Source organism: Aotus nancymaae, unplaced genomic scaffold (assembly GCF_030222135.1).
Source record: "Aotus nancymaae isolate 86718 unplaced genomic scaffold, 86718_ANA_hifiasm-v0.15.2.pri h1tg000014l, whole genome shotgun sequence".
NCBI lineage: Eukaryota > Metazoa > Chordata > Mammalia > Primates > Aotidae > Aotus > Aotus nancymaae.
This window is the reverse complement of record NW_026988425.1, coordinates 120,355,708-120,383,158: the sequence shown is the minus strand read 5'-3', so window position 1 is coordinate 120,383,158 and position 27,451 is coordinate 120,355,708. Positions and strand designations below refer to the sequence as shown.

General features: G+C 44.2%; 2 protein-coding genes across 14 annotated transcripts in view; one reads left to right on the top strand and one right to left on the bottom strand.

Moving 5' to 3' along the window:
* Positions 1 to 23,435, top strand: part of PRC1 (protein regulator of cytokinesis 1) — a 25,066-nt gene extending 1,631 nt beyond the window's left edge. The window contains exons 2-15 of one of the 12 annotated variants that reach the window (XM_012463824.2): positions 6,314 to 6,446; positions 6,964 to 7,086; positions 9,539 to 9,817; positions 9,896 to 10,066; positions 10,845 to 10,994; positions 11,487 to 11,634; positions 12,889 to 13,025; positions 13,774 to 13,869; positions 15,407 to 15,553; positions 15,749 to 15,859; positions 18,969 to 19,079; positions 19,828 to 20,004; positions 20,335 to 20,376; positions 22,246 to 23,433. In XM_012463824.2, the coding sequence (XP_012319247.2) occupies positions 6,314 to 6,446; positions 6,964 to 7,086; positions 9,539 to 9,817; positions 9,896 to 10,066; positions 10,845 to 10,994; positions 11,487 to 11,634; positions 12,889 to 13,025; positions 13,774 to 13,869; positions 15,407 to 15,553; positions 15,749 to 15,859; positions 18,969 to 19,079; positions 19,828 to 20,004; positions 20,335 to 20,376; positions 22,246 to 22,317 (1,897 nt within the window). In that variant the 3' untranslated portion in view covers positions 22,318 to 23,433. Of the gene's footprint in view, positions 1 to 5,934; positions 5,972 to 6,313; positions 6,447 to 6,963; positions 7,087 to 9,538; positions 9,818 to 9,895; positions 10,067 to 10,844; positions 10,995 to 11,486; positions 11,635 to 12,888; positions 13,026 to 13,773; positions 13,870 to 15,406; positions 15,554 to 15,748; positions 15,860 to 18,968; positions 19,080 to 19,827; positions 20,005 to 20,334 lie in introns of those variants that run through there. The other 11 variants (XM_012463825.2, XM_012463827.2, XM_064376280.1 and 8 more) reach the window with 11 other exon arrangements.
* Positions 299 to 27,451, bottom strand: part of RCCD1 (RCC1 domain containing 1) — a 31,889-nt gene continuing 4,736 nt past the window's right edge. Inside the window, exons 7-8 of one of the 2 annotated variants that reach the window (XM_064376281.1) lie at positions 27,295 to 27,451; positions 299 to 10,844 (exon numbers count right to left, since the gene is read on the bottom strand). In XM_064376281.1, coding sequence (XP_064232351.1) covers positions 27,300 to 27,451 — 152 coding nt within the window. In that variant the 3' untranslated portion in view covers positions 299 to 10,844; positions 27,295 to 27,299. Of the gene's footprint in view, positions 10,845 to 19,475 lie in introns of those variants that run through there. The other variant, XM_012463833.3, reaches the window with a different exon arrangement.

Sequence of the window (27,451 nt, the reverse complement as noted above, 5' to 3'; positions counted from 1 at the left end):
ACAAAGCTCCTTCTCTGGAGTGCTAAGAAAAAAATAGGGCAGTCGATCAGTAAAGGCTGCCTGAAGGTAGGAAGTCATTTAGAGGAGGACCATTTTGAGATTTCTTCCAGTCCAGTGATTTATGTTCAAGGCTTGAAAAACTGCCTCATTTTACAACTTTTGTGTCCTTGAGTGGTAGTCTTTGTATGCACTCTTGAGTTTTTCAGTGAGTCTAAAAAAAAAATCTCAGACTGGCTCCTTTTAGGGGATTACCTGAAACCAGGCAGTATTTAAGTGTATCATAATTATTGTTCACAATGATTACTCTGAAGCGTCTTAAGATGATAAAACTTTATTGAAATGTCACATTATTCATTCGAAAAGACTTCTTGGGCCTGGCACAGTGGCTCACACTTGTAATCCCAGCACTTTGGGAGGCCAAGGTGGGAAGATGATTTGAGCCCAGGAGTTTGAGACCAGCCTGGGCAACATAGCCAGACCCTGTCTCTATTAAAAAAATAACAATTTATAATAAAAAAAGAAAAAGACTTCTTGAATGTTATATACAAGGAACTATTCTAAGTGGTAGGGAAACAGCAGTGAGCAAAAGTGGCATCCTTGCACTCACAAGAGTTTATATTATAATAGCAAAATAGAAGTGTAATAAATAAGTATATCATTTAATGGTGATAAGTGCTTGTAGAGTAATTAAGCAGAGAAAGGGGTAAGAAGTATTGAAGGTGTTGGAATGGGGATTGTGGTTTTAAAGAGATGAGTAAGGAAAGGCCTCCCTGAGAAGGTGATCTCTGAGCAAAGACCTAAGGAGGAAAAGGGTGAAGCTGTGCAGCATCTGGGAAAAGAGATCCAGGTAGAGGAATCAGCAATTCCAAGAGCCCTAAGGGGGATAGTGCCTGGTATGTTCCAGAAACAGCAAAGAGGTCTTTGTGACAGGAGTAGAATGAGCACTGAGGTCAAAAGAAATTGCTTTCAGATGGAATGGGGCTCCATAGACCTTTGGAAAGCCAGAGGCTTTTCCTCAGAGTGAGATGACAAGTCATTGGAGGAGTCTGAGTAGATCAGGACTTGGGGCACCTGTGCTGACAGTAGACTTAAGGAGGCCAGCATCGAAGCAGGGAGACCAGTGAAGAGGCCATTGCCATACAGCAAAAAGTTGTTGTTGGTGACCTGGGCCAGGGTGGGGGTGGTAGTGGTAACAGCAGAGGTCAGGAGGAGTGAGATTCTGCCTGTCTTGTGTAGATAATGCTAATGGCGGGAATATAAGAAAGAAGTGTCAAGGATTATATAAAATTTAAGTTAAAAAAAATTAAGTTCAGTATAATTTGAATGTTAGGAAGAGTGAGAAATATTAGTTTTTAATTCTTTGAAAATGATCCTCTTACGGGAACTGTGTCTAAATAGAATAACATAATGGGTGTTTGGAATTACCAAACATTTCCAAGAGGCCAAATAAAATTCGTTATATATTAGTAAAAATTATTTTTGGGGGCGGGGGAGGGAGAGTCTTGCTCTGTCACCCAGGCTGGAGTGCAATAGTGTGATCTCAGTTCACTGCAACCTCTGCCTCCTGGGTTCACCAGGTTCAAGTGATTGTCCTGCCTTAGCCTCCTATCTGGGATTACAGGTACCTACCACCGTGGTTGGCTAATTTTTGTATTTTTAGTAGAGATAGGGTTTTACCATGTTGTCCAGGCTGGTCTCGAGCTCCTGACCTCAGGTTATCCACCCGCTTTGGCCTCCGAAAGTGCCGGGATTATACACGTGAGCCACCACACCCGGCCATAGTAAAAATTTGTTTTTCAATTAAGTTATAAATCAAAAAAATTTCAGAATATGTGCCAAGATGTTTTTAATAGCAGCTTTGAGGTATAAGCCACATACCATACAAGGTACTTATTTAAAGTGTATAATTCAGTGATTTTCAGAATATTCAGAGTTGTGTAATCATTACTGCAATTTTTATCACCCCTTCAAAATCTCATTAGCAGTCAATCTCCTTTCCATCTTATGGTCCAAATTCTTTCCACCCCCAACTACAAATCTACTTTTTGGCTAGGCAAAGGTGGCTCACATCTATAATCCCAGCACTTTGGGAGGCTGAGTTGGGAGGACTGCTTGAATCCAGGAGTTCAAGAACAGCTTGGGCAACATAGGGAGACTCTGCTTCTACAAAAAAAAAAATTTAAGTTAGCTAGGTGTGATGGCTCACACCTGTAGTCCCATCTACTCCGGAGGCCGAGGTGGGAGGATCACCTGAGCCTAGGATGTTGAGGCTGCAGTGAGCCATGATCACATTACTGCACTCCAACCTGGGTGAAAGAGGGAGACCCTGTCTCAAAAAAAAAAAAAAAAAAAATACAAACCCCAAATCTACTTTTTACTGATTCTGGATATTTCATATAAAGAGAACCATCACTGTGGTCTTTTTTGACTTGCTTCCTTGACTTAGCATAATGTTTTCAAGGTTTATTGCCAAATAATATTCCATTGTATGGCTATACACTACATTTTATTTACCCATTCATAAGTTGATGGCCATTTGTGTTGTTTTTTTCCCCACTATTTGGCTATCATAAATAATGCTGCTATAAACATTTGTGTTGTTTTAGTATAAATGTTTTCATTTCTTTTGGGTAAGTACCCAGTAATAAAATTGCTGGGTTGTATGAACTCTGTTAAACTGAGGGGCTGGGTGCAGTGGCTCATGTTTGTAATCCCAACACTTTGGGAGGCCAAGGTGGGAGGATCGCTTGGGCCCAGGAGTTCAAGACCAGCCTGAGTAACATGGCAAACCTTTAACAAAAAACAAAAACTAGCCAATTATGATGGTACATGTCTGTGGTCACAGCTACTTGGGAGGCTAAGCAGGGAGAATTGCCTTGAGCCCGGGAGGTTGAGGCTGCAGTGAACTATGATCACACCACTGCACTCCAACCCAAGTGACAGCGAGGCCCTGTCTCAAAAAAAAACAAACAAACAACTGAGTAGCAATCAGACTGTTTTCTTTTTTTTTTTTTTGAGACAGAGTCTTGCTCTGTCACCAGGCTGGAGTACAATGGCATGATCTCGGCTCACTGCAACCTCTGCCTCCTGGGTTCAAGCAATTCTTCTGCCTCAGCCTCTTGAGTAGCTGGGATTATAGGCGCCTACCACTGCGCCCAGCTAATTTTTGTATTTTTAGTAGAGATGGGGTTTTGCCATTTTGGCCAAGCTGGTTTTGAACTCCTGACCTCAGTTGATGCGCCCTCCTTGGCCTCTCAAAGTGCTGGGATTACAGGCGTGAGCCTCCACACCCTGCCTAGACTGTTTTTTCAAAGAGACTGCACCATCTTGCATTCTCACAAGCAGTGTCTGAGGGTTCTAGATTCTCTAGATTCTCACCAATGTTGCTATATACATTTTTTTGTTATAATCGTCCTGTTGGCTATGAAGTGGTTTTGATTTGCATTTCCCTAATGACTAATACTGAGCCTCTTTCCTGTGCTTATCGGCCATTTTTATATCTTCCTTGGAGAAATGTCTATTCAGATTCCTTGCCCATTGTGCTAGATTTTTTTATTCAGAAAAATGGTCACTTTGCCTTTTAGATGTGTTACAGAGAGAGGCAGCCCTGCTTGTAAACCTTTGTCAGGATCTGAGAATGCATAATACCTCTATTAGGTTAGGTAGGTTAGGAGCACAGGACCCTTTGGCAGGAATTCAGGGACATTCATTTTACATCTGTTGAACAACTACTATGCATTAGGGTGTGGTAAAATGAAGATATGGAGGTCCTTGCCCTGGAATATATGGTCTACTGGGGGGCTGGGGGAAAATGGGAAGTGAGTGACAAGTCCACAGCTCTCCAGAGGTGGTGGTGGCAGGTAGAAGGAACTGAAGGTACAAAGCACGGTGGCATGAAGAAAATGAGGGCTGCATGTGGTTTATTGAGGGGCATTGTTCCGGGAATGGCCGAAGACTTGGGAGTGACAAGTGGGAAAGATAAGCAGACAGGCTTGGAGAGAGGTTTTAGAAGGCCTTTCCGTGGAAGGTGGTTGAACTATTTCCTGAGGACAGTGGGGTCTTTGAAGGGGATCCCTTAGCCAGGGATCTGACAGGATTTGTTGTCATGACAAACTAGCTGTCATGTGGAGAAGGGCTGGGCAGGGGTAGGTCTGTCGGACGGAGGAGACTGGGACACTTACTGAAGTAATGTCCTCCAGAGCAGTGCCCCTAGCTGGCCTGTCTCAAAGCCAGGGCTTTGCATCCAGGTTGAATACTGGCCACAGATTGGATCTTAAGAGTTATTTTTAATAAAATGTTAATATTAGGATTTTAACTTGTGCATTCTTTTGTCTTCAAAATGAAGTGCAAAAGGAGTGTCTGCCTGAGGAAACTCTTTAGTTGGACTTTAGTTAAGATTGTATTAAATAAATGCCTTACTAACATTTCTTTTTTTCCTTCTGTTGGACTTGAACTGTCAACATTTTTAAAGTGAAGGGAGTAGAGTGAATTCTTTTAAACATTTGTCAGTATTTGGGTATTGGTGGTATGGCCATCTGGCATAGGCAACAGGTATTTGTGTAGAAACGTTTCTCAAGGATGGGCAACCTCTAAACTGGGATTTCATGGCTAGAGATATTTTGGATGTAAATGTATTAACAGCTTTAGAGAGACACATTGTTAGAGATTGAGGCTGGTGACTTGTAGAACCGCTGAACTCTCTGACACAGAAAGGACCTAATGAAAGTTTCTAGCTCCAAGGCGACCTCGGCCTCCCAAAGTGCTGCGGTTACTGGCATGAGCCACCACACCCGGCGGGTTTGTTCATTTTCATTGCTGTGTTACTGCGTTGTGGGAATGTACTATTCATTCTGTTGATAGACATCTAGCCTGTTTCTGTTTTCATGCTTTATGAGTAACGCGTCTCTGACCATTCTCATATGTGTCTTTGGTGAACATATGTGTTCATTTCTGCTAGGTCTGTATGTAGAGGTAGAACTGCTGGTTTCAGCTTTCAGAGATAGACTGCCAACAGTTTTAAAAATAGTTGTACCAATTTACACCATGCCAGCAGTGTATGAAAGTTCTCACTTTTCTCTATACTCTTCAACACTTCATGATGTCTTTTTAACTTTAGCCATTCTTTGAGCTGCTAGTTGTATTTTAAGAATAATGGGCCAGGTGTGGTGGTTCACGCCTGTAATCCCAGCACTTTGGGAGGCTAAAACAGGTGGATCACTTGAGGTCATGAGTTCGATACCAGCCTGGTCAACATGGTGAAACCCTGTCTCTACTGAAAATACAAAAATTAGCCAGCATGGTGGTGCATGCCTGTAATCTGAGCTACTTGGGAGGCTGAGGCAGAAGAATCACTTGAACCTGGGAGGCAGAGGTTGCAGTGAGCCAAGATCACACCATTGTACTCCAGCCAGGGCAATGGAGTGAGATTCTGTCTCCAAAATAATAATAATAATGATAATAAATAAATGAATAAAAAGGCCGGGCACGGTGGCTCATGTCTGTAATCCCAGCACTTTGGGGAGGCTAAGGCAGATGGATCACCTAAGGTCAGGAGCTCGAGAGCAGCCTGGCCCACATGGCGAAACCTTGTCTCTACTAAAAATACAAAAATTAGCCAGGCGTGGTAGCACACGCCTGTAGTCCCACCTACTCAGGAGGCCTAGTCAGGAGAACCCAGGAGGCGGGATGAACCCAGGAGGCTGAGGCTGCAGTGAGCCAAGATCATGCCACTGCACACCAGCCTGGGTAATAGAGCAACACAGTCTCAAAGAAAAAAAGAACAACCAAAAACTAGTAATAAATTGCCAGATATTTTGTAGGAGCTTCTCACCAGCAAGTTCTTGTGTTAGTTTATTTTACCAACATTTTTGTCTGGTTTTCTTTAGTAAAAGTATTTATAATTCTGTATTCTACTTCCATAGGTAGATGACTGATGAAAGTCCAGAAGGTTGAGTTTCCATGATGTAATATGGTATGAAATCTTGCATTGCTGGTGACATCAGGCAGGAAGAGGGATGGGGAGTGGTTAAAGGTGATTTAAGCTGGATGCTTGTTTTCAATGTGCTTTTGACTCGAGGCCACTGAGAAGCTAGTCTTTTTAGTAGAGACGAGGTTTCACCATGTTGGCCAGGCTGGTCTCGAACTCCTGACCTTAGGTGATCTGGCCGACTTGACCTCCAAAAGTGCTGGGATTACAGGCATGAGCCACCATGCCCGGCCATGAGAAGCTAGTCTTTTTAGTTCTTGAAAATAGTGCTTTTAGTCTAGAGGCCGTGACTGATGTAACTAACAGGTCTTACTTTTTGGTTTCCAGTGAGGTGCTGGCGGAGGAGTCCATAGTATGTCTGCAGAAAGCCCTAAATCACCTTCGGGAAATATGGGAGCTAATTGGGATTCCAGAGGACCAGCGGTTACAAAGAACTGAGGTGGTAAAGAAGCATATCAAGGTGGGTTGAATAGTACTGGGCTGTGCATTGGACCAGGGTAAGAATGTTGGTGTCTCACCTCAGATAGCATACAGAAGGGATATGTGATCACAGCGTTAGGATAGCACAGGCTCTTCCTGTTTGGTTTTGAAGTCCCTTCTTGAAATTTGATGAGGCTGGGCGCAGTGGCTCATGCCTGTAATCCTAGCACTTTGGGAGGCTGAGGCATGTGGATTGCTTGAGGTCAGCCTGACCAACATGGTGAAACCCCGTCTCTACTAAAAATACAAAAATTAGCTAGGTGCAGTGGTGGACACCTGTAATCCCAGCTACTCGGGAGGCTGAGGCAGGAGAATCACTTGAACCCAGGAGGCGGAGGTTGCAGTGAGCCGAGATCTCACCATTGCACTCTGGCCTGGGTGACAGAGTAAGACTCCGTCTCAAGAAAAAAAAAAAAAAGAAAAATTTGAGGAGTTTGTTGTTGGGAGTTTTTTTTCCTCCGTGGCCTCAGTATTACGGACTGTTTTCTCTCTTGTAGGAACTCCTGGATATGATGATTGCTGAAGAGGAAAGCCTGAAGGAAAGACTCATCAAAAGCATATCCGTCTGTCAAAAAGAGCTGAACACTCTGTGCAGCGAGTTACGCGTCGAGCCATTTCAGGTCCGTGGCAGCCCACAGGGTCTCTAGGGAATCTGTGTAGGGCCTGAGATTTAGGAAGCAGCGTAGACTTGGGCCTGCCAATGATGAGAGGCTTCATCGTAGGGGTGGAGCTAGACATGAGAAATGGGGAAACATGCTGCATCGTTAATTAGGCCCTGCAGAGGAATTCTCGCCTCTGTGGATAGCTGCCCTGGTTAGAGGTGAAGCAACTAAGAGATGATCAGAAAGAAGCTGCCGCTTAACGTAGTTTTGCTTTGTAGGGAATATTAATTTTTTTTAATAAACTCTGAGAAAAAGGTAGGTATAGATAGTACTGCACTGTTTTTTCTCTGAAAGAAAATGAAAACAGGAAGCAAAAGTAACTAACGATAAAAAGGAATACTACCAAAAAAAACCAGCGTTTGTGGATTTTATCATACCCAGAAGCTGCATACACTGAACCAACCAAAATAGCTACTTCAGAAGAAATGTCTCAAAAGCTGGAATATCAGGAGTGCAAAGTCCAGTTCAGAACATGCCCTGACATCTATCGGTGGATGGAGCCGAGAGGTGGCTATATTTTGGGTCACTGCAAGTCGAACTTGAGTGAGGGCACCAGCAAGGATGAAATGAAACATGGGGTACTGAAACATCTCTGCTTAGAACCAGTGGAAACAGTGCCAGGACATAAAAATTAGGACAGATGTGGAGCTTGGAAAGATAATGAGTGCAACCAGAAGGTTCTCAGGTCCCTCCTCCTGTTACAGGAAGACATGCCTAGGTATCTGTTTGGAGTTAGCCTAAAAGGGAGACCACCTTTTTTAAAGGGCAAAGGATAATCCACACCTGGTAGCCAAGAACAATCAGGCAGAGGAGAACATGAAGTGGAGCTTCCTGGAGTCAACATAAATGTCTTAAATATAATAGATTAGTTCACAATGTTAAATGAAATTGTGTAAATTTATAGGACATATAAGAAAAATTTATATGTCCTATTTAAAAAAAAGCCACTTTTTTCCCCTGGTTACCAGTTAGGAGTATGGCAGGGACGACTAGATGGGTTTTTGTTGGTAAGGTGAGATGATGTCCATAGAATGATGAGCATTTAGATATGAGCTAGGCATACCACCCTACAGCTTACCCAAAGCAAGCTTTCCAGCCAATTTACACTTTTTATAAAAGTGCCCAGTGCCTGGAGAAGTCTAATCATAGAGACAAAAGGTAAAATGGTGGTTGCCAGGCTTGGGGAAGGGAAAAACTGGAGACTTACTGTTTGAGTATGAAATTTCACTTTTGCAAGAGGAAATGCATTTGGAGGTGATGGTCATGGTTGCATAACAATACAGCTGTACCTAATACCACTGAACTCTACACTTAATACCACTGAACTCTACACTTAATACCACTGAATTCTACACTTAATACCACTAAACGGTACACTTAATACCACTGAATGATATACTTAATACCACTGAACTCTACACTTAATACCACTGAACTCTGCACTTAATACCACTGAATGGTTCACTTAATACCACCGAACGGTACACTTAATACCACCGAACTCTACACTTAATACCACTGAACTCTACACTTAATACCACTGAATGGTATATACTTAATACCACTGAACTCCATACTTAATACCACTGAACGGTACACTGAATACCACTGAACGATACAGTTAATGCCACTGAACAGTACACTTAGTGCCACCAAATGGTACACTTAATACCACCAAACAGTACACTTAGTGCCACCAAATGGTACACTTAATACCACCAAACACTACACTTAGTGCCACCAAATGGTACACTTAATACCACTGAACAGTTCACTTAATACCACTGAACTCTACACTTAATACCACCAAACGGTACACTTAATACCACTGAATGGTATACTTAATACCATTGAACTCTACACTTAATACCACTGAACAGTACACTTAATACCACTGAATGGTACACTTAATACCGCTGAACTCTACACTTAATACCACTGAATGGTACACTTAATATCACCAAACTCTACACTTAATACCACCGAACAGTACACCTAATACCACTGAATGGTATACTTTAATACCACTGAACTCTACACTTAATACCACCGAACAGTACACTTAATACCACTGAATGCTATACTTAATACCACTGAACTCTAAATTTAATACCACTGAATGGTACACTTAATACCACTGAACGATATACTTAATACCACTGAACGGTACACTTAATACCACCGAACTGCACACTTAATGGTTAAAGTAAATTTTATGTTGTATTTATTTTACCACAATTTTTTTAATTGGGGGAGAAAAGTACCCTGGTATCTGTTCACTTTTCTTCACTGGGACCTTCCTTAGGAAAACCTTTGTGCCATTTTCTGTTGACCATGAGTTGACTGACTTGTAAGTTTAACTGAAAGTCTGTCATCCTAGCCGCCTTCTCGTCTTTCTCTTCCTTTGAAGGAATTCACTTGGAATCTTATAACAGTGGTACATTGTCTTATTCAGGAAGAAGGAGAGACTACCATCTTGCAACTAGAAAAAGATTTGCGCACGCAGGTGGAATTGATGCGAAAACAGAAAAAGGACAGAAAACAGGAACTGAAGCTACTTCAAGAGCAAGATCAAGAACTGTGTGAAATTCTTTGTATGCCCCACTATGATATTGATAGTGCCTCAGTGCCCAGCTTAGAAGAGCTGAACCAGTTCAGGCAACATGTGGCAACTTTGAGGGAAACAAAGGTACACTGCCTACATTCATACTTCCTAGAAGTCACTTTGGTTTTCCCCTGGGTATCTTGTAATTGCTTTGTTTTAAAGGCTTCTAGGCGTGAGGAGTTCGTCAGTATAAAAAGACAGATCATACTGTGTATGGAGGAATTAGACCACACCCCAGACACAAGCTTTGAAAGAGATGTGGTGTGTGAAGATGAAGATGCCTTTTGCTTGTCTTTGGAGAATATTGCAACACTACAGAAGTTGCTACAGCAGGTACTGTCTTCTCAAATTATCCCTGGGATCTCCCTAGTATAGAGCAGTTTGAAAAAACTGACAGTTGCTGGGTGTGGTGGATCACACCTGTAATCCCAGCACTTTGAGAGGACGAGGTGGGCGGATCACAAGGTCAAGAGTTTGAAACCAGCCCGGCCAATATGGTGAAACCCCATCTCTACTAAAAATACAAAATTAGCTGGGCGTGGTGGCACATGCCTGTAATCCCAGCTACTTGGGAGGCTGAGGCAGGAGAACTGCTCGAACCTGGGAGGCGGAGGTTGTGGTGAGCCAAGAATGTGCCACTGCACTGCAGCCTGGGCAACAGAGCGAGCCTGTCTCAAAGAGAAAAAAACAACAAAAAAAACCCACAGTTTTTCTTCAGTCTTAAATAAGGAGCCAAAGTCAGGTAAGAGAATGAGAGACGATAACGATAGTAATATATACAATCTTGATTTTTGTTTTGTAACAGTTAAAAAAACTTTACATGTAGCTCCAAGAAAATGAAATTGAAATTATAGATGAAATAATATTAATCATTTGAATTAGCCTAGTGTTTTAAACGTTCTTTTCAGTTCTAAATTTGAATGCTAATTCTTGGAGTCTGAGATCCTGACAGCCTTACAGCTTGTGTTTAGAAGGCATGAAGACGCTGCTTTGAACTTTCACGGAAGGGCCTCCTCTCCCTGTGCGTCCCGACATTTCTTTGTAGGAAGCCAGAGGGCTAGTCTCTGTGCTGCTGCTTTGCTGTGAATGACACTGGCTTTCTGTGCTGTAGCTGGAAATGCAGAAATCACAAAATGAAGCAGTGTGTGAGGGTCTGCGCAGTCAAATCCGAGAGCTCTGGGACAGGCTGCAAATACCTGAAGAAGAGAGAGAAGCTGTGGCCACCATTATGTCTGGGTCAAAGGCCAAGGTTCGGAAAGCGGTAAGAAACCCAGTGGGTGCTGGGTCAGCAGTCTTCTTTCAGCATTTCTGTGTTTGTTATAAAGAGTGTTGATTTGGTTGGGCGCAGTGGCTCATGCCTGTAAGCCCTGCACATTGGGATACTGAGGCGGGTGGATCATTTGGGGTCAGGAGTTCAAGACCAGCCTGGCCAACACAGCGAAACCCTGTCTCTACTAAAAATATAAAAATGAGCCGGGTGGTTGTGGTGTGCACCTGTAACCCCAGTTACTTGGGAGGCTGAGGCAGGAGAATCGCTCGAACCTGGGAGGCAGAGGTAATACTGAGCCAAGTTACGCCACTGCACTCCAGTCTGGGTGAGAAAAAGAGACCCTGTCTCAAAAAAAAAAAAGTGTTGATTTATAGTACCTCTATGGCTTTGCATTATAATTTTACTTAAAAGGGGGGAAACTTTTGCAAACCTAAATGCATAAAGAAGTATGGCAGCCACCTTTAGCAAGCCGCTTTCTTTCAGCTGCAATTAGAAGTGGATCGGTTGGAAGAACTGAAAATGCAAAACCTGAAGAAAGTGATTGAGGCAATTCGAGTGGAGCTGGCTCAGTACTGGGACCAGTGCTTTTACAGCCAGGAGCAGAGACAAGCCTTTGCCCCTTTCCATGCTGGTGAGTACAGGAGTGAGGTCTTTGGTTGGTTTGTTTGGAAACAGGTCTTACTCTGTTGTCTGGTCTCAAATTCCTAGGCTCAAACAGTCCCTACCCCTTGCCTCCCAAAGTGTTGGGCCATGACACCCAGCCAGAAGTGGGGTCTTCATGTGGCCTGCTCACTAGTTTTTAACAAGTCCAGACATTCACCAGAAGTGTTTCCTCTTCTGAACAGATAATGCCAGCTTTTCAAGACATTGAGTATAACTGCCATTCCTGTATGGAAAAGTATTTGCAAATATTATTGGGAAATACTGGCCTCTTGCTTTCTAAAGCATTGTGTCACTGTAGCCTCTAGCTGTGAAGCTTCAGTTTCTGTCAGGTGCTTACTTTCTGCCAGGTGCAGTGTCAAACCCTTCACAATATTATTTCACAGACTCCTCGTGTCAAGAGGTGAGGACACCAAAGCACATACATGCTGAGTAACTTAATCCAGAGACATACAGTGGGAAATGCCAGAGTCTCCGTGGGAGCCAAAAGGAGCTTGACTCCTGGAGCCCAGTGGAATTCTAGTCTGAGCTGAACTAAGTGTAAAGAAGAAGCTATCCAAACTAAATTCAACAGATATCTGTGATCCCCCATCTACTGGCTGGGCAGGACAGAAAGGAATTTATGAGCCACTGGCTGCGATGGCATGTGCCTGTAGTCCCAGCTACTCAGGAGGCTGAGGCTGGAGGATCTCTTGAGTCCAGGAGTTCTGAGCTGTAGTGCGCTATGCCGATCTGGTGTCCGCACTAAGTTCAGCATCAATCTGGTGAACTCCCGGGAGCGGGGGACCACCAGGTTGCCTAAGGAGGGGTGAACCAGCCCAGGTCGGAAATGGAGCAGGTCAGAACTCCCATGCTGATCAGTAGTGGGTTTGCGCCTCTGAATAGCCACTGCACTCCAGCCTGGGCAACATAGTGAGACCTCATCTCTTTTTTTAAAAAAAAGGAAGAATATGAAAGAAACCTGAGACAAGGCAAGAGATGATGCAGATTTTTGACATTATTTTAGTCTCTATCCTAGTCTCTTAGGCTCTAGTCTCCCAGGCCGAATGTGACAAAGCTGGTTTTTATTAACCACTATCATCTATTACACACACACACACCTGTTCCTGTATCATTTTACTATAAGAAAAAAAAATCTATTTCCATTTTAGGGAATGGGGATTCGTAAAATTGGATACTAAACACTAGAGGAATTGTTTTAAAATATTGGGCCTATATTTTGCAGAGGACTACACAGAAAATCTGCTCCAGCTCCATGATGCTGAGATTGTGCGGTTAAGAAACTACTATGAAGCTCACAGGGAACTCTTTGAAGGTGTCCAGAAGTGGGAAGAAAGCTGGAGGCTTTTCTTAGAGTTTGAGGTACTGCCCTAGTTTATGTGTTTTTGTTTCAACTGTTTATTTTTTGGAGACGGAATCTTGCTCTGTCACTCAGGCTGGAGAGTAATGGCACGATCTGGGCTCACTGCAACCTCCGCCTCCCGGGTTCAAGCGATTCTCCTGCCTCAGCCTCCCAAGTAGCTGGTCTTGAACTCCTAACCTCAGATGATCTGCCGGCTCAGACTCCCAAAGTGCTGGGATGATAGGCGTGAGCCACCGCGCCTGGCAAACATTTTACATTTTTAACATCCATTTTAAGGGTAAATTTAGCAAAAACCAGATTATCTATAAATCTCCTCACTGTGCACATTTAAGCTGCATTGTTTCAGAATGCCGGCAGTGAGTGGGCACCTAAAGGTGCCACCATCAGACCTCTGAGTGTAGACCCTCCTCCTTGTCCCTTTACACACCTGTATCCTGGAGAGACGTCATTATCTGACATCCAAACCAATGAAGGAAGCCAGTGATGTTAAACGTTAGAGCCTGTCTTTTTAGATTAAAAAGAAACAGTAGTTTTCCTGCACCCCAGTGAATGATCTTGCCCGTGTGTGAGCGTGTCCACAGCTCACTAGCTTTAGAACATCACCGTTCCTCACTGCCGAGAGCAGGCAGGAATGCAGACCTCTTTGAGTGGCTTTAATCATATATATCATTTTATGAGAACAAAGCATCTTAGCAGAAGTTACTGGTCTTACGGTGCCAGGTTTTCCACTAACTGTATTTTTCACAGAGAAAAGCTTCAGATCCGAATCGATTTACAAATCGAGGAGGAAATCTTCTAAAAGAAGAAAAACAACGAGCCAAGCTCCAGAAAACGCTGCCTAAGGTAATATTGTTGCTAAGGGTTTTTGGAGCTTGACTACAAAGATACCTCACTATTTGTATGTCTTTTTCTTTCTATTGTTTTGCCTCAAAAGTATTTTCTTCAAAGCTTCAGTAGAGATAATAAGTTATATATTCCGTATAAATAGCAACTGAGTATCAAGGCACACTCCTTTGCTAGGACTGCCATCATTAGGCACTCCAAACTGGGCAGCTTTGACAACAGCAATTCATTCTCACAACTCTAGAAGCTGCAAATCTGAGATCCACATGTCATTGGCAGAGCTGGTTTCTTCTGAGCCTTCTCTCCTTGGCTTTGTAGACAGTTGTCTTCTCTCTGTGTCTGCACATGGTTTTCCTGTGATGTGTGTGGCCTAATCACTCCTGGTCATATGAGATTAGGGCCCACATAATGACTTCATTTGAGCTTAATTCTCTCTTTTTTTCCCCAAGAGATGGGGATCTCACTATGTTGACGAGGCTGGTCTTGGACTCTTGGCCTCAAGCAGTCCTCCAATCTCGGCTTCAGGAATGCTAGGATTACAGGAAATGAGCCACCACACCTGGCCTTAATTCTCTTTGTAAAGACGTTGTCTCCAAATACAGTCACATTCTGAGGTACTGGGGGTTAAGGCTTCAACATTTGAATTTGGGGGGAACACAATTCAGCCAGTACATAAGGAAAGCTTTTGAGAGAGAGTCCTGTCGGCTTCATTACCATTTTCCACTTTGATGATAATAAGCATTTTTTGAGTGTCAGTGATATCATTTCAACTCTCATTTAGTAATTCCTCTAATCCTTACAACATCCCTGTGAGGTTGATATTATTATTTCCATTTTTACAGACAAGGAAACTGAGGTACTAAGAAATTAGGTAAATCTGGCTGGATGTGGTGGCTCACTCCTGTAATCCCAGCACTTTGGGAGGCTGAGGCAGTTCGAGACCAGCCTGGCCAACATGACGAAACTCTGTGTCTACTAAAAATACAAAAACTAACCAGGTGTGGTAGTTAGTTTACATGCCTGTAATCCCAGCTACTCGGGAGGCTGAGGCACAAGCCTGGGAGGTGGAGGTTGCAATAAGCTGAGATCATGCCACTACACTCTAGTCTGGGTGACAAAGTGAGACTATATCAAAAAAAAAAGAAAAAAAATGATGTAAATTTGCTGACTGCTTCACAGCCAGTAAGAGCGCGATTCCAGATTGAACCCCATTAAGTCTGATTCCAGAGTCCTGCTCTTCATGTTCACTGCCTGCCTCATATTGCTGATCTTCCCTATGCTGCCTCCAGCTTCAGATACCAAAACCTTAGTGGTCAAACGTTGGGTTCTTGCCATTTTCCACTCTGGTATGTCGTGTGAATGAAATGTCCCAGGCTTTGATTTCTGGTCACTCTGACCTGTAGCCTGTGTGCCCAGCTACCTGAAGTGAGGCTAATGATGCTCTAGGGTGGAGGAGTCACTCTCTAGGGAAATCATTTCATTTGGGCTTTACAAAAAAGATCTGAAGTTATGAACATGTCCTTCTTTCTGGTCTCAGCTGGAAGAGGAGTTGAAGGCACAAATTGAACTTTGGGAACAGGAACATTCAAAGGCATTTCTGGTAAATGGGCAGAAATTTATGGAGTATGTGGCAGAACAATGGGAGATGCATCGACTGGAGAAAGAGAGAGCCAGACAGGAAAGAGTAAGTAAGATGGTCATCTGAGCAGCCCAGAGGTCTCTGCCAGGGACCGGGGTTTGTTGAATTGGGAGCCCATGGCAGCTCTTTTTAGCTCTGTCTGCAGAGACATGAGCCTAGATTCTAGGCCCTACTTCTGTTCCCCTCCCAGGCCTGCTTTCTTCCTAAGATTTATCACTGTTGCTTCTGACTTTCACACAGCAACTCAAGAACAAAAAGCAGACAGAGACAGAGATGCTTTATGGCAGTGCTCCCCGAACACCCAGCAAGCGGCGGGGACTGACTCCCAACACACCCGGCAAAGCACGTAAGGTAAACACAAGGCCTAGGGAAGCGCTGATTTCAAGAGAGTGGTGAGGGTAGTCCCAGCCACCTCCTGCACTCTGTCCTGCAGAGACGGGGAAGGAGTTTTCTGTCCCTTCATGTTGAGTGCACTTGAGAGTGGATGGAAGGCTGAGTAGTGGCCTCTAGTGATAGTCACCAATGGCCAGCTTTGGTGTGTGCACTTGAGTCCTTGCATTAAACTCAGAGCGGGGGCAACGATGGCCAACATTCTGGTAATGATAAAAAAAAAGAAAGCTTCAGCGGTTTTCCTGAAAACCTGTAATGTTATTTCCCCCCTGTAAGGCTAATAGGTGGCCATGTGGTAGCATGTGAAAACGTTCATGCTTACTCTGTGGAACATGTAATGATTCTTCATCTCTACAGCACAAAGTCAGACAGGATTTTATCATTTTTTTACTTTTTGCTTTTAAGACAGTTTTCACTCTTGTTGCCTAGGCTGGAGTGTAATGGTGCGATCTCAGCTCACTGCAACCTCCGCCTCCCAGGTTTAAGCCATTCTCCTGCCTCAGCCTCCCAAGTAGGTGTGCCTACAGGCACCTGCCATCACGCCTGGCTAATTGTTTTTTTGTATTAGTAGAGAAGGGGTCTCACCATGTTGGCCAGGCTGGTCTTCAATTCCTGACTTCAAGTGAGCCACCACGCCTGGCCAGGAATTCTTTAGATGCTCTGGATGCAACTCCCTTGCATTACGCTAACATTTCCCAGGGGCCGGGCATGGTGGCTCACACATGTAATCCTAGCACTTTGGGAGGACAAAGTGGACGAATCACCTGCGGTCAGGAGTTCAAGACCAGCCTGGCCAACATGGAGAAACCTGTCACTATTAAAAATACAGAAATTAGCTGGGCGTGGCCACACACGCCTATAATCCCAGCTACTTGGAAGGCTGAGGCACAAGAACCGCCTGAACCCAGGAGGTGGAGGTTGCAGTGAGCTAAGATCGCACCACTGCAGTCCAGCCTGGGTGACACAGCAAGACTCTGTCTCAAAAAAAAAAAAAACACCATTGCCCAGGATTTGTGTTTGTCTCTTTTGGCTGGTCTTTTTACTTTTTGCTTTTTGGGTTTATTGGTGACAGGGTCTTGTTCTGTCACCCAGGCTGGAGTGCAGTGGCATGATCATGGATCATGGCTTACTGCAGCTTTGACCTCCTAGGCTAAAGCCATCCTCCCATCTCATCCTCCTGAGTAACTGGGACTACAGGCATACAGGCACATGCCACCACACCCAGCTAATTTTTGTATTTTTTTGTAGATATGAGGTTTTGCCATGTTACCCAGGCTGGTCTTGAACTCCTGGGCTCAAGTGATCCTCCTGCCTTGGCCTCCCAAAGTGCTGAGATTGCAGGAATATGCTACTATGCCCAGCTGTCTTTTTACTTTTTGTGGCATTTTGCTGATGAACAGAAAGTTCTTAATATACTAAAATTGTTTTTCAGTCTTTTTTCTTGTGGCTTTTATGAACTCCATCCATGACCTCAAGTCAAACAGATACTTTCCTGTATTTCCTAGTTTGCCTTCTGCATTGAGTGGCTGTTGCTTTCCTAAGACTTTCATCCACCTAGAATTTTTTTTTTTTTTTTGAGACAGAGTTTCGCTCATCGCCCAGGCTGGAGTGCAATGGCGGCATCTTGGCTCACCACCACTTCTGCCTTCCGGGTTCAAGCGATTCTCCTGCCTCTGCCTCCCAAGTAGCTGGGATTACAGGATACATGGTGTGCCACCATGCCCAACTAATGCTGTATTTTTATTAGAGACGAGATTTCTCCATGTTGGTCAGGCAGATCTTGAACTTCCGACCTCAGGTGATCCACCTGCCTCAGCCTCCCAAAGTGCTGGAATTACAGGCATGAGCCTCCATGCCTGGTTCCCTACTAAAAATACAGAATTAGTAAGGTGTGGCGGTGCAAGCCTGTAATCCCAGCTACTTGGGAAGCTGAGACGGGAGAATCGCTTGAACCCGAGTGGCAGAGGTTGCGGTGAGTCGAGATCACACTCCAGCTTGGATAACAAGAGTGAAACTCCGTCTCAAAAACAAAACAAACAAGTGTTGGCTGGGTGCAGTGACTGAAGCCTGTAATCCCAATATTCGGGAAGCTGAGGTAGGAGTTGGAGACCAGTGTGAGTAACATGTTGAAGCCCCATCTCTACTAAAAATACAAAATTAGCTGGTTGTGGTGGCACACACCTGTGGTCCCAGCGACTCAGGAGGCTGGGGGTGGGAGAATTGCTTGAACCCAGGAGGTCGAGGCTGCAGTGAACCAAGATTATACCACTCCAGCCTCGGTGAGTGAGACTCCATCTCAAAAACATTTACAGCTTTCTTATCATTAGCATGTAATATTCTTTAGACATGTATGTTTACACAATGAAACTGTCACCCTTATCTAGATACTGAACATTTCCATGGTCCCCAAAGTTTCCTAATGCCTCTTTGTATGACCTCCCCCCTTCCCTAGCTCCTGGTTTGCCCCCAGCCTCCTAGCTGTGGCCAGCAGGGATTTACTCTTTTCACTATAGTTTGCACTTTGAAATATTTTACTTAGAATCCCACAGTATATGTTCTGTCTGGCTTCTTTCATGTAGTAGATTCATCTCTCTTGTTGTATGTATCAAAAGGTCACTGCTTTTTATTGCTGATCAGTATTAATTCCACTGTATGAATTTACCAGTTTGCTTGTCCTTTCACCTGCTGATGGGTAATTGGCTGTTTCTAGCTTTTAGCTGTTGGAGGTAGCTGCGGTGAACATTTACGTCTAAGTCTTTGTATGGCTCTATGCTTCGTTTCTCTTGGGTAGAGACACCTAAGAGTGGAATAGCTTGGTCGTAAGAGATGTCTTGTGCTACAGTGGTTGTACCATTCTACAGTTCCATTTGGTGGCTATAAATAGGCTTTGAAAACTCTTCACAGGTTTCTTCAAAGCTATACAGTATTAGACACAGCAGGCCCTTCACCATGTAAACCCATCTTCCCTGAACTGCCTCCCATACTCATTTCTCTGTAGGGTGGAGACGGGTTGCTGGAAATGCTGAGGATGTTCCTGCACATCAGTAACCCATATGTTCTTCTCCCCTAGCTGAACACCACCACCATGTCCAATGCTACGGCCAATAATAGCATTCGGCCTATCTTTGGAGGGACCATCTACCGCTCTCCCGTGTCTCGACTTCCTCCTTCTGGCAGCAAGGTTAGTTAGTATGCCGTGTATAAGCACATTCTCAGTGTGTCCCAGCCTGTTCACCCAGAGGCCCCACCTACTTGTTCTAGATTCTAAGATCCCTGCATTTGGTTCTTATTGATATGCTGGGAGTTGACAGAAGCTAGCTCACCATGAAATACGGTCCAAAACTAATAAGCAAACAAATAGAACAGTCACTCTGAGCCCCACTGGTACCATGGAAAGCCCTGGAATGTGTCTGGGAAACTGAAGATCAGACGGGGGTCTCTGTAGACTCGATTTCAAGCCCAGTCTTCAGCTGGTGTGGAGCTAGGGCCCCTACATGTGCGTTCCAGCCCAGTGACACCGTGTCACTAAACATGCCAAGTACTCAGTAGAGACGCAGAAAGTATGTGGTAAAACACATCCAGTCTTTCAAATGTTTTATTAGGCTATGCTCAAAGATAGGTGTCCTGTAAATCAAGAATTCATGTTTTTAAAAAATTTTTTCCTAGAGACAGGGTTCTGCTGTGTTGCCTAGGCTGTTCTTAAACATGTGGCTTCAAGCAGTCCTCCTGCCTTGGCCTCCCAGTGTTGGGATTATAGGCATGAGCCGCTCGCACCTGGCCCCATATTTTCAACTAAAAAGTATAGGATTACAGACGTGAACATAAAGGTAGTCTCAGCCTTTAACCAGTGCAGGTATTTGTGTGTGTGTGTGTGTGTGTGCACGCATGTTCACTAGGATGATACGTGGATCTCTTTCCTTTCTCTGCAGCCAGTCGCTACTTCCACCTGTTCGGGGAAGAAAACGCCCCGTGCGGGCAGGCGTGGAGCCAACAAGGAGAACCTGGACCTCGACGGCAGCATCCTGAGTGGTGGGTACCCCGGCTCGGCCCCCGTCCAGCGCAACTTCAGCATTAACTCTGTTGCCAGCACCTATTCTGAGTTTGCGGTAATTCACCTTTTCTAATATCTACCAGTCTCTGGGGAGCACACAGTTGGGGCAGAGTGGGGATCTTCCCAGGGGCACCCAGGCTGTTAGCTAGGGCAGCTAACTTGGAGGCTGAGAATCCCTTTCCTGCTTTGACCATGGCAGGGTGGGTGTGATTTAAAGGGGGCGGTATATAGGAAGGAAGTTGGCAGCAGCAACTAGACATTTAACCTGGATCCTTCTGCTTAATATATACCATTCCCTGGCTGTGGGAGGTGACCCTTCTATCACTGCCCTGGTGCTCTCTTGGTGGAGTTCTTGGTAACTGTCTTAATAATTCTTTGTTCTTAGAAGGATCCGTCCCCCTCTGACAGTTCCACTGTTGGGCTTCAGGTCTGTATGGCAACCCCTGCATGTCCCATGTCCCTTTCCAAACTCATCTGTCATCTGCTGGCTTCACTCCTCTGGGCACAGGGCTACACTTAACCAGTCATCTCGGCTGTGTTTCCAAGGAAGCAGGAATTCCTCTGATGGACTCAAAAAGCACATCCAACTTAACATTCATTACAGATTAGCTTAATGATTAATAAGAAAACTTGTCAGACTTGAATTGGATTCTCAGCCTCTAATGTCAGGCAGTTTTTAAAAATCATGTTTAACAGAAAGCCTTGACCCTCCCCAGTTGTGACCTCAAAAGCCTGCAATAGCTGGAAGGAATAGAGGCCTCATTACATGGGGAGGGGAGCCCCAGCTGTGTGCTGCCGACAGTGAGGCTCTTGGCCTGTGTGCTGATTACTTCCTGGAGTATATGCCTTCTTAACCCCTCAGGGCTCAATCACCAGCTCTGTCTCCTCTCAGCTACCTAATGCTGATTTCCTCACCTTTGCCTTTTTCCATACATTGAGCTATTGATGCATAGATGAAGCACTGGAAAAAAGGTTTTCCAGAATGCTCTTTACTTTCCAGTATCCTACTCTGTATTTGCTAACACCTAACAACAATGCATTTTACTGAATCTGTGTTCTCGTCTCAATATTTTACTAGGGAGAGGTGAGGCTGTCTCTTACCCTTGAGGGGATATTGAGTGAAACCCTAGCCTGCCTGCCTCTCCTGATGGCTGCAGAGACAGAGAATAGAACCGGCTGGCAAAGGCTGTGGCTGGTTTTGATCACTGCAACTGGCTTCCTACTCTGGCATGTTTTCAAATTATGTGGCTGATGGTGCTTCCACCTATAAAAGTGGGTGTTTGTCACTCTGGCCAACTGATTGATTGGTGGGCAGAGGTCCAGCTTTCTCTTTCTGCTTGTTCACCCAAGGCCCATTTTATCTATTTGAGGCTGAAATGTACCTGCCTATCTCTGTGGCTAGTCCTAGGCAGGTTCATCTGGTTTGGCTGCTATAGCTGATGATAGACTCCACCAGGCAGCACCAAAGCCACTGAACTAACCTCTGTGCTAACGTCTTTCTCAACGGCCGTTCGTGCTTTATCTTTTGCTGCTATACCATGTGCTCCAGTATGAGATCAAATCACCAGCAGGTTACAAGGCCCTCAGCCCCAGGGATTGGTAGATATATGTTCTGGCCCATTATTTTATAAAGGGCTCAAGAGATTAAAGCTTGTTGCCTACTTACCTTGACAACTCTAATGTAGCTTTGTGAAGTACAGTCATGTGTCAATGACAGGGATATATTCTGAGAATGAAATTGCCCCACACATGGTACACATTTCATAGTGTACTTAACAGTCCTAGACAGTACAGCCTACACACCTAGACTATGTGGGATGGTGTTTTCCTCCCACGCTACAAACCTGTGCAGCATGTTACAGAATACTGTAGGCAATTGTGGGTTTTGATTCAGGCTAGTCCTGGGATATTGTAGGCAATTGTAACACAGTGGTAAGTATCTGTGTATCCAAACTTCTTAGAAAAGGTACAGTAAAAATACGGCATAATCTTAGGGGACCACCAAGGTGTATGTGGCCTGTCATTAACTGTCATTATTGCCGTGCATGACCGTATGAAGGACTTCTCTTCTGTGAGGTGTAACAGAATGGCTGAGGAAAAGAGGTCACGGGCATGGGTGCATGTGCGCTCTGTCTACGACTAACAGAATGGTGCTCCTAACGCAACCTATGCCGCACTAGGGCTCTCAGAGAAACTGCCTTCAGGGAACTTTTTGCTGACACTTACCCATACTTAGAAGGGCGGGGCACATGTGATAGAGGCAGTATTGCCACTCATGTTATTTGTTTTTCAACAGCGAGAACTTTCAAAGGCTTCCAAATCTGATGCTACTTCTGGAATCCTCAATTCAACCAACATCCAGTCCTGAGAAGCCCTGAGCAGTCAACCAGCTGTGGCTTCCTGTGCCTAGACTGGACCTCATTATATGGGGGAGGCTTTAGTTTTTCTTCAGCTTAGGCATGCTCAAAACCCTAGCCTTGGACAGGCTCCATGACCATGGGCCTATTTATAGATGTAATGAGTGTGACAGATGATGAAAGTCCACCACAGGTTTAGTGGTCCTAGGAGACTTAGTTTTGACTTTAAAAATTTATGGCAGAAAGTGCAAATTTTAGCATATGGGGCCTGACTTCTTCTCTACCACATAATTCTAATTCCTGAAGCGTGATCAAAAGCTTGTTTTATTTCACCACTGTGTAGGAAAATGATTAACTGTGCCCATCCCTAGGGTAATTTTGGCTTGTGTACTTGTAATTAGTAATTAACATCTTTTTTGTTTAGGGATGTTCAATTAATGCTGTAGCTATCAGCTTTGCTCTCACCTGAAGGCTTGTCCCCACCACACAGCACAGCCTTCCTCCTGATGAGAATGGCTGTGTGTGTCCGAAGTTGAGATGGCCTGCCCTACTACTGCCAAAGAGGTGACAGGAAGGTGGGAGCTGCTTTGTTTGTTAGATTGTGTTCAGTTGTTACGCAGTGCAACGCCCTTTGTTGGCGGTATGTATGTGTGGACACACGTGCTCGTTGGAACTCTTTCCTCAGCATTTGTCCCTGGCTCCAGTCTCCCCATTCCTGTGCCTGCTATGCCTGAGTTCTTCTACCCCTGCAGTTGCCAGCCACATCGGGAGGCTGTTTGTTCCGATGGTTTGGGTTATCTTTGTCATGGAGATCTGGAACTTTGCACATGTCACTACGAGGGAGTTGTTTCTACTCTAGCATCTGGAATGAGGTGCCCTCTTTACCGACCCTCTCAATCACTACTCTTCCTCAAGCACTATTATTTATTCTTCCTCTGTCTGCCTGAACCAGTACTACTGTCAACATAGTGTAAATGGTTCTCAAAAGCTCACCAGTGTGGACTTGGTCTGTGTCAGCCATGCTGTTTACTCATACATGTATGTGTCCTGTTTTTAAAATATAAAATTATTCTTAAAAATAAATTAAAATCTGTATACTTACATTTCAAAAAGATGATACAGTGTGGTGTTTTTTTTTCTCCAGTCAGTCACTTTTTGGTTGGTCTGTGTGTGAAAACCAGAAACAGAAAAGACTAAAAGGATGTCCTAGAAATTTTTAGTCACGAGTGTCCATTTTTTTGAATCTCACTGTTGCCCAGGCTGGAGGTGCAGTGACACTATCTATCTCGGCTCACTGCAACCTCCACTTCCCAGGTTCAAGTGACTCTCCTGCCTCAGCTTCCCGAGTTGCTGGGATTACAGGTGCCCACCACCGTGACACCTGGCTAATTTTTGTGTTTTTAGTAGAGATGGGATTTCACCATGTTGGCCAGGCTGGTCTTAAATTCCTGACATCAGGTGATCTGCCTACCTTGGCCTCCCAAAGTGCTGGGATGACACAAGTAAGCCACTGGACCCAGCCAAGTGTGACTTTTTTAAATCTTTTCTGGTACATTCTTAAATTAAAAATATCTTATTCTCAGAAGTTTTTGTGGGAAATAAAAAATCTAACCCCTAATGTGTAAAGAGCAGAGGGACTCCTAGGAAGCTTCTGGCTTTTCCTGTTGTCTCAATGGGGGAGTCAACAGAGTTACTGAGGGAGGATGGACAGAAACTGTACTACTGTGAAGGTTAAAACAGAAAAACCACCACCACAGTCAAGTCACCAAGCATCTCCATCCCAGAAGTTTCCTCCCAGTCCTTTCTTATTCCTCCTGCCCAGCCTCGCCCTGCCTAGCAATCACTGACTTCTTGCTGTTACTACAGATTAGTTTGCATTTCCTACAGTTTTATGTAAGTAGAATCACACAGCATGTACTTTTTTAGTCTCGCTCTTTCACTACTTTGAGGTTGACCCATACTGTTTCTTATAGCCATAGTTTGTTGTCTTTTTTTTTTGCTTAGTATTACATGGTATAGATACACCATTTTTTTCATCTGAGATTTTTCACATTTGGCTTTTCTCTAGTTTTTGGCTATTAAAAACAAGGCTGCTATACGTATTCATATACAAGTCTTTGTATGTATATATATTTTTCTCCTGGATAAATACCTAGGAGTGAAACTGCTGGATCACATCTATGGTAGGTATACAGTTAACTTTTTAAGAAATGCCAAGCTGGGCCATGTGCGGTGGCTCACACCTGTCATCCCAGCACTTTTGAGAGGCCGAGGTGGGAAGATCACAAGGTCAGGAGTACGAGACCAGCCTGGCCAACATGGTGAAACCCCGTCTCTCCTAAAAATACAAAAATTAGCTGGGCATAGTGGCGTGCGCCTGTAATCCCAGCTATTCAGGAGGCTGAAACAGGAGAACTGCTTGAACTCAGGAGGGGGAGGTTGCAGTGAGACGAGATTATGCCATTGCACTCCAGCCTGAGTGACAGAGCGAGACTCTATCTCAAAAAAAAATTCAAACTGTTTTCCAAAGCAGTACCATTTTACACTCCTAGCAGTGATGTATGAAGGTTTTGCTTTCTCCATGTCTTCACCAACAGCTGGTATGTTCAGCCTTTATATAATTCTAGTTATTCTGTGTATGAAGTGGTGTCTCACTGGTTTTCATTTACAATTCCCTAATGCCTAATGATGTAGGCCACCTTTTCATATGCTTAGTTGCCATCCTTCTGTCATCTTTGTTAACTTCTGCCCATTTTAAAAAGTGGCTTGGCCAGGCACGATGGCTCATGCCTATACTCCTAGTACTTTGGGAGGCTAAGTCAAGTGGATCGCCTGAGCCCTGGAGTTCGAGACTAGCCTGAGCAACATGACACAACCTCATCTCTACTAAAAATACAAAAATTAGCCAGAAGTGGTGGCAGGTGCCTGTAGTCCCAGCTACTTGGGACAATCGCTTGAGTCCAGGAGGCGGAGGGTGCAGTGAGCCAAGATCACAAGTGCGCTCCAGCCTGGGCAACAGAGAGACCCTGTCAAAAAAAAAAAAAAAAGCCTACAATGAAATAGCACTTCACATCCATTAGGATGGCTGTTAACCAAAAAGTAGAAAACAAGGGTTGACATGGATGTGGAGAAATTAGGATCTGTATGCACTTCTAGTGGGAATGTAAAATAAGGCAGCCTCTGCGGAAAACAGGGCAGTTCCTCAAAAAATTAAACAGAATTACCACACAACCAAGCAATTCCGCTCTGGGTATATATCCAAAAGAACGGAAGCAGAGAATCAAAGAGTTGTACACCCACGTTCACAGCAGCACTAGTCATAGTGGCACTACTCACCTTTCCACCAATGCACAGATAGATGAATACAACGCAGTGCATACATTTAATAGAATCGTAGCCTTTAAAAGGCAGGAAGTCCAGATATATAAGCTACATCATGGATGAACTTGGAGGACATGCTGCTAGGTGAAATAAGTCAGTCATGAAAAGACAAACACTATGGGATTCCACTTACATAAAGCATGTAGGGTAGTCAGAGTCACAGAAACAGAAGGCAGAATGGTGGCTGCCCGGGGCTGGGAAGGGGAGTGGGGAAGTTCAGTGTTTAATGCGCAGTTTCACCATGGAATGATGAAAAAGTTATTCAAATGCATAGGGGTGACGGCTACACAACAGTGAATGGATATGTCACTCAACCATATCCTTAAAAATGGTTAAAATAATTTTTATACTTTTGTTGAACATAAATTTTATGTTCAGTATATTTTACAATTAAAAAAAAAAGCTTAAAGACCCCATGGGTGGGAAAGATTTCCTAAACCACACACACATACACAAATATAAATTAACCATAAACAATTAACATTTTATCAAAATAAGCTGACATTTGTAAAGCACTTTGAGCCTTACCTGGCATGGAGCAAGCACCATCTAAGTATTAAATAAAAATTGATAATACCCAGAGAAACTGAAACAACAAACTACATGGTAGCAGAAGACATTCTGAATACTAACGATCAAAAGACTGTATCTGAAATATACAAAAGAAAAGTCACTAAGAAAAGGCCAGCAAACCTGAACAGACGCTTCATAACGGAAAACTCCAGTGGCCGACCAACAGATGAACTGAGCCTCAAGCAATCCCCCCCGCAGCCTCCCAAAGTGCTGGGACTACAGGTTTGAGCCACCATGACCCACCATCCAATACACAAATGAAAAGCTACTCAACCTCATCAGTATTCAGGGAAATGCAAATTAAAATCAACGCGCATCTACCTGACACAGTCAACCACACTGCTGGTGGGAAACAGTTATCTAGTGAAATTAAAGGCATCTCTTGGCTTAGCAATTTAACTCAATGTTCTGCAGAGGAACATGTGCACAACACTGCTCCAAGTATTACGTGGAATGACCAAAATCAGAAACGATAAAGATGACTATCGACAAGACTGTATCACTTGAGGTATATTCATACAACGGAACATCATATAGCATTAAAAATGAATGAACTCCAGGACCCAACAAGGATCGCTCACACAATGCTGAGTGACAAAAATGACACAAAAGCAGATATACAGGACGATTTCATTTACCTAACACTCAAAGGCAAACACCTATGTTGAATAAAAATGCATACAAGGATGGCAAAATTCAAACGAAAAGCGGGAAGGGACTGAAAAGGAAGATGACCTAGAACGCGCTCTGATCTCAGCCGCACATCAAATTTCCCAGGGTGAGGTGGGCGGAGCTTGGACTCTACCACTATCTAGGCCACACCCCAGAGGCTCTGCTTTCACTGTCAGGATGCAGACCTTGGGCAGCAGAGTTTTCAATGCTCTCCAGCTGTTTCTAAAGCAGACAAGTTTAGGGCCGTGCTTGAAGGTGAAGGGGAAGACTGATGGGAGGGGCAAATACAGGGCCCTTGGGGTGCAAGCAATAGTTTTCCTTGACCCAGATGGGAGTGTCACAGGTGTTTTACATATACATACGCACGTCAGCTCTTCCCTTTCTCCACAGCATATACGTAGGTGTTCCAGGGCCCACAGGTGATGGCCTTTACTTGGAGTTGCTTATCTACGAAGTATTCTACTCGGTGGGGCCGATCCCAGCTGCTGGTGTCCTCGTGGCCCAGCTGTCCGTATTTAC